General features: G+C 55.1%; 1 protein-coding gene across 2 annotated transcripts; it reads right to left on the bottom strand.

Annotated features, from left to right (window-relative positions):
- Positions 1-515: 515 nt before the first annotated feature.
- Sncg (synuclein gamma) lies at positions 516-7,603 on the bottom strand. Of its 2 annotated transcripts, none has more exons than XM_076834366.1 (5): positions 7,263-7,603; positions 6,393-6,434; positions 5,952-6,079; positions 3,227-3,295; positions 516-584 (listed from the first exon to the last, which is right to left on the bottom strand). In XM_076834366.1, exons 1-5 carry the CDS (start codon positions 7,381-7,383, stop codon positions 579-581), a joined length of 366 nt encoding a protein of 121 aa, XP_076690481.1. In that variant the 5' UTR covers positions 7,384-7,603; the 3' UTR covers positions 516-578. The 2 variants fall into 2 exon arrangements, with proteins under 2 accessions (XP_076690481.1, XP_076690480.1); XM_076834365.1 differs by lacking the exon at positions 516-584 and adding an exon at positions 2,650-2,981 and having other exon boundaries at positions 7,263-7,600.
- Positions 7,604-7,982: the final 379 nt, after the last annotated feature.

The raw sequence follows: 7,982 nt of genomic DNA, 5'->3' as shown, positions 1-7,982 counted from the left end.
CAAAACACAAGGCAGAAGCTGCTGTCCGGAGGGCCAGCCAGCCTTCAGAGGTGATGCAGAGATGGCTCAGTGTGGCTGTACAGCATCAGGCACTGGAGTCAGTCCTCTTGGGCTCAGAAACCTAGGACAAGTCTCTTTGCCTCTTTGAGCCTCTGTGTTCCCAACCTTGAAGAGAAGACATTAACACAATCTTCCCAAAGTATTTTTGTGAGGATTAAATGGGTTGGAGTGTGCCTGTTACCAAGCCCAAGTCCATCTCCTTGCCAAAAGAGGGGCCCAATGAAGGTAGGACAAATTGTTGGGTAAGGAAAAAGATTTATTTGGAATGCCAGCAAAATTAGAAGATGGTAGTCTAGTGCCCTGGCGGGGACCATCTTAGCATAAGTTTCAAACTCTTCTCATCTCTAGACAGGGGGGATAGAATGGGATCTTAGGTTAGGATTGATGACTGAAGACTTCTAGACACCTCTCCAGTGGTCTAGAAGGTGTTGTTGTGAAACCTGTGATTGACACACACATAATCACAAGATCATGGTGCCCCTATAAATCTTGAAAATATTACTCTTATCTTGGTGTCTTCAGACCTGAAAGGGGAGAAGAGCAATTAGGTAAATTTGGGGCAAATTGATTTTCACTGTTAATCCCAAACATTCCTTAAGTGACTAATATGTGTGTGCAGAGTTAGAGTCTGACCCCAAGGCCAAGGAGACACACAATATGGAGGCAGAAATGCCAAGTCTTTTCACCCTGTTTTAGTCACCCATCTGACACTGGCAAGGTTTCAGCAAAAGTGCTTTGCAAGTCCCTGAAAAGTAGACTCAGCCACTGCCATCATCATAACCCTCATGTCAGAGACGTCATCCACGGCAGAGCTAGTGCAGGACTAATAATATGCTCCTCAGCTGAGTGACCTACAGAATTTTGAATTTTTTTTTTCAAAATTAGTGATTTTTAAAGTCAACTAAAGACAAATGAATCTAGGGGGTTTATTTAGGTTTTCCCTTGGTTATGTGCCCAACTCTCAGTAGAGGGCCTTGCAAGACAAGGCAGGGCCAGGGGCCTCTCAGACAAGGAGAGGCATAATGCAAGAATAATGCTTTTCTGGAGAAGACAGAAGCAGCCTCTAAGGGCCCAGAGCACATGACAGGGCATTTAAAAGCAAAGAATACTGCAGGTGTCCCTGGGGTGGGGAAGGAGCTTGCTGGAATAGGCTGACCTTGATGTTTGGCACTTGAGTCCAGGACAGAACCTCTGAGTGTGTGTGTGTGTGTGTGTGTGTGTGTGTGTGGCATCAGCAGGGACACTTCCAGACTGCTTACGCAGATGTAGAGGGCACTGGGAGGGAGTCCCATGAAGGCTGTGCCCAGGGATCAGGTCTAGGTACTCTCTCTCCCCACACCCAGTCACCTGAGCTCAGCTTGCTCCTCCTTGCTTTCCCTTATGGTCCAGAGAACTCTCAAACACACCCAGGCCCCTGGGGCATGCACAGGCCTGCTCATATGCCTGTGTCTGAACCAGACAGCAGGAACACCACTGCCTGCCCAGAGCCTCCCCCAGACCCTTCACTACTGCCCACGGGACCAGCAGCCTCTGCTCCTTTCTGCCTCTTCAGCAGTGGACATCTGTGACCAGCTGACCAGGAGTCAGCCTAGCTCAGCTGTATCTGACTGACTCCCATCCTCCTGGGCTGCTCTTGACCCTGACCCCTGTTGCAGAGACAGTATAGACAGGGTAGTGTTTGGAATGATGTGTGACCTCCAGCTCTTACTCTGAAACCAAGGATCAGAGGCTTAGGGCAAGTCACTTCAAAGCTTGAAGTTCAAATTGGCTATCAAAGGAGAGAGCCAGGTTCCCAAAGAATAAGACCCCAGGCAAAATGGGACAGTGGGACACTGACCAGCCTGGTGCTGGGGTCGCTTTGAAAACTTGGGGGGCAGGGCTCTGCCAAGAGCACCCTGGAGCCGAGGCAGTCTCACTGTTCGTAGCAGAGCATGGAATCAATGGGGTGCCCCTGGGTCAAGGCCCCTGGTTTGTGCCCAGTTTCATTGTTAGCTTTTACTATTTTTCTCTCGAGGTGTGGCTCAATCTAATGCACCTCAGCTGTCATGTTATTTAATGACACCTGACAAGTTTCTGGGTGCAAGAAAAGAATGCAAGAAAAGAAAGCCTAATCCTAATTCTGGTGGGGAGCTTGCCACTGGCTGGGTTCCGGTGGGCGGTCACTTCCTGGCTCTACTGTCTGTCCTATGTGTTTAAGCTTTGAAAGTTACTGCTCCAAGGAGGGTGTCAGGTGTCCCTAATCCTTCAGGACAGTTGGTGCTAAAGACATATGCAGCATCCTCAACTCCAGCTGATCCCAGGTTCTTCAGTGACGCTGGGTAGGCAGGTGGGTGGGGTTCACCCCAAGGGGGAGCTGCAGCTCAACCTGGGGACATCCAGCCCTGCACACTTGGACAGTGTGAGGTGCCCACTGTGGGAAGCTAGAGGAGCCGCTGCCATCATGCTAAAGGAATGGCTGTGTATGTGTTTGGCACCAGTTCCAGAAGCACTCTGTATGTCCCCATAGTGTACCTGGTCCCATCAACCTAGTTCCTGTCCCTGAGACCTCCCAGGGGGCTTCATGAACAATAACAGAAAAGAGAGGAAGCATGGTGGGGTGAGGCTCAAGTTTTATTTGGAATCATTAAAAAAAAAAAAAAAATTCACAGCAGCATCTGTTCTGTGGGTCCAGAAGGCTCAGGGGGCCAGAGAGGATGAGGGTAGGAGGTGAAGTTGGTGGCAGCAGCATAGAGGACAGGTCTCTGACAGCTGGGCTTGGGTGCGGGGAGCGTGGGCAGCCCGCTGGGCACGCTCCAGGGCAGGGCACGCTCCAGGGCAGGGCACTCCTTGTGCCAGGAGGGAAGGGGCTTCAAGTCCCCGAGGGGTGTCCCTCGGGGACTCTGCAGCCATCTGGCAACCTTTTAGTTTCCCCCACTCTTGGCCTGGGAGAGAGAGTGTGACTCTTACACCTGCTCCAGGTCCCCAACACTCAATGGCTGCCCTGGGACGGTCACTCATGAAGGAATCTCTCACTCCAGACCAAGGTTGGCTCTACCCACAGTCCCTGTTGGGGGCTGCAGAAGGCTCCCTGACAGGTTCTGAAACCCCCGGAGGGAAGCAGGAGTCTGTGGGGGCTGGGGTCCCTACCCAAGAACCCCACCGTGTGCCCCTGGAGCCCAGATCCTACCTCCTCAGCCACTTCTTCCTCTTCGGCTGCCTGGTCCTCCTGTTTAGGGGCAGGGTGGTCCAAGTCCTCCTGCAGGGGATCAAAGAGGACATGAGGCAGGGTGCTGTGGCTTACGTCTGTAATCCCAGCAGCTTGGTAGGCTGAGGCAGGAGGCTGACAAGTTCAAAGCAATCCTCAGCAAAAGCCAGGTGCTAAGCAATTCAGTGGGACTCTGTCTCTAAACAAAATACAAAATGGGGCTGGGGATGTGGTCGAGTGGTCGAGTGCCCCTGAGTTCAATCCCTGGTACCCTCACCCCCAAAAGGGAGACCATAAGGAGGTCACAGAGGCCCCCAGCTACCTGCAGCTAGGGTCTCATCTATGTTGGCCTCAAAGATGATCAGAGGCCCCTTTTGGAGGGGCTGGAGGGGCTGGAGGGATGAGAGCCCACAGCTGGAGTTCTGTCTGGTGATGCCAAGACCTTCTGGAACCCAGCTTCAAATACCCCAACCTCCGCAAGCGGATCCCAAATCCTGGGTACCCTCTGCTGGGGTTCCTTAATGAAGAAGGATGGGAGCATGGAGAGAGGGTGAGAGTGGACAGATGTTCCTGAATCACATTAGCATACACCTTTGCACTCCTCTGAGTCCCCAAAGAGCCCTAGGAGGAGAGTTGTGTCATCACTGTATACAGGGACCCTGAGACTAGGAGGACTAGGTATCCAGGTCAAGGCCTCAGAGCTCAAAGCAGCGGAGCTAGTCAGCATCAGGTTCAGCTTGCTGTCCGTCAGGCCATTTCTGCCCACAGGAGCATGCTCTCTCTTCCTGCATCCTGGACAGGCTCTGGAATCAGGCCTCTCTTCTGTCCCCTATGCCCCATGTCAGTCAGACTCTTGCCTAAGTGGTCATGACAGCTGAGTGCTCAGGACAGAGTGGTGATTGGCCTGGACCCTGCCCTCAGCTCCTGCCTTTGGAGGGTCCAGCCACTTCTGTGCTACCGCATCCTGCCCCTTGGTGGAGTGGGGCATAAAAGGGCACAGAACTTTGTTGGCCAGGGAGGGCCAGGCTGTCTAGGTGAGAGGCAGGGGGCCACCTGCTTAGTCTGACCACCCCAAGGTTGGTGCACGAAGCCTGGGGCATGAGCAGTCAACAAGCACTGCAGGCCTCTGTGGTTCACTGGGGAGACAAGTTGATACTAGTTTTGGGGTGTCACCAGAAAATGAGTCTCCCTTGAGGCAGCTCTTCTAGGAGGCAAGGAGTGCCTGGGTAAATTCCTAGAGGTCAAACCCAGCCTGACACCTCCCCAGAGGCCTTTTGTGCTGTGGAGTGTGGAGGGGGGCCTCCTTGGAGACAAGTGGGTCCAGCCCAGGGCACTGGTGATGATGATGCTGATGATGATGATGACCACTCATTGGGTTTTAACCACGAACCAGGGAGGCCTACATTCTGGAGGTCATTTCTCTGCCATATCCTACTGCTCAGTGAGAAAGACACTCACTCCCATTTCACAGATGAGGAAATGGAGACCAGACAGGTTACACAGCTTCCCAAAGTCGCACAGCTGGGAAGGGGCAGAGCTGTTGACTAGGAGAGGAAACGGCTGCCCACTCTGGGGATAAGGAGATCCTGTGCTAGCCCTAGAAGCACACACCTGGGTGCTGCTCCTGGAGCCAGGGACAGAGGGCCTGTATCTTTCTCCCCCTCCCAGAGCAGGGATCCCCAGTACGGGCTGCGCCCAGAGCCTCAGACTCCACTGACTGGGGTGGCCTGAATCGGGTATGGGAGATGGAGACAGCGTGTCGAGGGAGTCAGCCCCGGCCCCACTCTCAGGTCCCTGTCATAACCTACACTCTCACAGTCTCTCAGAGCGGGGCTCAGGAGCCAGGCCAGCCATAGGATCGCCACCCTTTTGGCACCGTGGGTATATTACCTAATCCCTGGGCCTGGGTTTCCATGTCCTATCTCATAGGATATTTGTACCCATTTTTTAAAAAATTTTATTTGTTCCTTTTAGTTGTAGGATATTTGTACCCATTAAATAAGTTAATAAGTGTCAAAAACTTTCAATAGAACCTGCTCTGTGGCAGGTGCTGGGACAGCACATGCAGCTGGCATCTACCTTCTGCAATGCCTCCTGCTGCTGTGCCTTCGGCTGCGGCCCTCTTTCCCATGCACGCTCACCCATTGCACGCACATGCACACACACGCGCACACACGCATGCCCCCTCATCCTGGCACACACACTCAGCACATGCTGCACATCGGCTCACACACAAAGGCCCCAGTGGAGGGTGGGGTCAGAACTGTTACTACTTTTTCACCATCAGGGGGCGCTGACTCCCTGCTGCTCCTGGGAGGAAGCAGCAGCCAGGTCTGGGAGGGCAGCTGGACACTGGGTGGTGACTCTGCAGCTCCAACCTGATGTCCACTGCCTGGGAGGCTGCTTATCACCATGTGACCTGTTTTCCCTGGTAAAATGTGGTGTATCCTCCATGCTGAAAGCCATGGAGCTGGCCTGGTTTGGGGCCTCATTTTCCTTGGCTATAAAATAAGCCCTAACTCTCCAATTCAGGGGCATTTGTGAGGATTCCAGATATGAATGGTGTGAGGACCCCAAGCACAACCCCTGCACAGACACACAGAGAGAATGGGAAGGGGATTCAGGGCCCAGGTCTGTGAGTAACGTCCTCCTCCCCACCTTGGTTGGCTTCTCTGGACCCAGAGGAAGGACAGGAGCAAGGACTTACCTTGCGCACCACCCCGGTGGTGACCACAACTTTCTCCGCCTCCTCCACGGTCTTGGTGGCCACAGTATTGACACTGGAGACCACAGCCTCACTCACAGCGTTGGCCTGCTCCTTGGTTTTCTCGGCCACTGTGGGAAGACTGGGCTGGCCTGGACCCTGACCCTCCCCACCGAGTCAGGCAGAGAGGCCTTTCCCAGAGCACTGGGACTCTGGCTCTTTGGGACCCTCCGATCCCTGGTTTTGACTTCAGGACAGCTTTGACACTCATGGGCGGGAGTGGGAGCCTTACCCTGATCTAGTTCAGGTGTGCAGGGATCTGGATCCCCATTGGGATTTGGACCCCAGTTGGTGTAAGGAGGACTTTGGGCGTGGGCCCTTAGTACTAGGGTGCAGAAGTGCTGAAGCCCGGTCCCTCATGCCCCTGGTCCTGGGGATCCTCACCTGAGGTCACGCTCTGCACCACATTTTCCTTGGTCTTGGCTCCTGGGAAGGAAATGGAAGCGTCAGCCCAGACCCACCTCTTGGTGTTGGAGGCGGTCAGGACAAAGAAGCCACAGAACAGCTGGACAAGCTGGGGGTCAGTAGAGGGTGTCTGGGGGCCAGCTGCCCCTTCAAAGGACTGCTTCCTGCTATGTCTGGAGCTAGGGGACGGATGGGGAGGAGACAGGACAGGATGGAGGGACAAAAGAGAGTTAGGGATACTGGTGTACCCAGACTCTGCCTGGGTGTGGCCCGGCCTCCAGAGCAGCATGCTGGTCAGGGAAGACGAGGGCTGAGTCATCGCCTCAACCTCCCCTGCCTCCTCTTCAGAGGGAGCAGAGGGGCATTGGAGTGGGTTAGGCACTGAGCCAGAGTCCCACCTCCCCTGTGCACCTCTTCACCCTAGGCAGGGAGGAACCTGTGGCCTGGCCAGGCTGCAGCTCCATGTGAAGAGGGAGGGAGCTCGCCTAATCACCAACTGCTCACAGCTTCAGGGTGTCCAAGTTCGGAGGACCCTAGGATGTGTTTGTGCATGCCTTGATGAATGCATAGAGAGGCGGTCAGCTGGGTCAGAGGTCTGAGTGGCACTCTGATCCTGTCCTAGAGACCCTGGGGCTCCAAGGAAGCCAGAGGCAAACACTGGTGTGTGCAAGGGACTGTAGATGCTGCAGGATCTGGAGACCCTGCCTCAACAGCCAGGTCCTCGCCCCCTCCCAGAGTGCCTCCCTGGAGCTGGGGAGAAAGGTCCTCCGACCAAAGGTACCAGACATCCCACCCCAGGCACCACACTGCCCTTCCCTGCCCCGCCCTGCCCCGCCCTGCATCACTCACCCACATACATGACCCCCTCCTTGGTCTTCTCGGCAGCCTCTGTCACCCCCTGCTTGGTTTTCTCCACTGCGCCCACCACGCCCTCCTTGGCGATGGAGAAGCCCTTCTTGAAGACATCCATGTTGAGCAAGAACAGAACCTGACTCTCCCTGCGAGCTGCGGGCTGGAGCTGGCGCGAGTGCTGCCGCAGCCGCTGTCCCCGCCGCCGCTGCCTCTTATTGACGTGGATGAAATATTGATGTTGTGTTGGCTGGCGGGAGCCCAGCCAGCCCAGGCGGGTGTGGGGGTAGGGAGGGAGGAGGGAGGGAGGCCTTCCCCAGGGAGGTACAGCAGGGAGAGGTCCCTGGACTCCTGCTGGCTCAACTGTGCCCTCCTGACCCTTGTCCTCCAAGAAGGGACATGGGGGCTGGACATGTCCTAATTCATCACTGCCCCTCATTCATGGGCTGCCCTGCCCACCTGCAGGCTGCCCTGGCTGGGTGCTGTCAGGCCTGGGGCTGTTGTTTTCAGTGCACAAAGAAGGGGTAGGCACTTTAGCCAGTGCTGCAGGGTCACAGATAGGGCAGGGGTCAGAGCTACTGGCCTGTCAAGTAAGAATGACCCACCTCTAAAGTCAGCCTGGACTACCCAGCTACCCACAGCACCCTGGATGCCCTAAAGCCTGAAACTCCTGCTAAACCAGTTGGAGGAGCTGGGGCCGGGCACACAAGGTTTTCCCCC

The sequence above is a fragment of the Callospermophilus lateralis genome, chromosome 15 (genome assembly GCF_048772815.1).
Source record: "Callospermophilus lateralis isolate mCalLat2 chromosome 15, mCalLat2.hap1, whole genome shotgun sequence".
Classification (NCBI taxonomy): domain Eukaryota; kingdom Metazoa; phylum Chordata; class Mammalia; order Rodentia; family Sciuridae; genus Callospermophilus; species Callospermophilus lateralis.
The sequence above is the reverse complement of the archived record's forward strand: the minus strand, read 5'-3'. Positions and strand labels throughout refer to the sequence as shown.

Excerpts from the sequence above, each read along its gene's own strand:
- Sncg (XM_076834365.1), bottom strand. The coding sequence starts at position 7,383 with ATGGATGTCTTCAAGAAGGGCTTCTCCATCGCCAAGGAGGGCGTGGTG. Across the intron at positions 6,435-7,262 it reads GGAGGGGGTCATGTATGTGG|GAGCCAAGACCAAGGAAAAT; the intron begins GTGAGTGATGCA and ends TTTCCTTCCCAG. Across the intron at positions 6,080-6,392 it reads GGTGCAGAGCGTGACCTCAG|TGGCCGAGAAAACCAAGGAG; the intron begins GTGAGGATCCCC and ends GTCTTCCCACAG.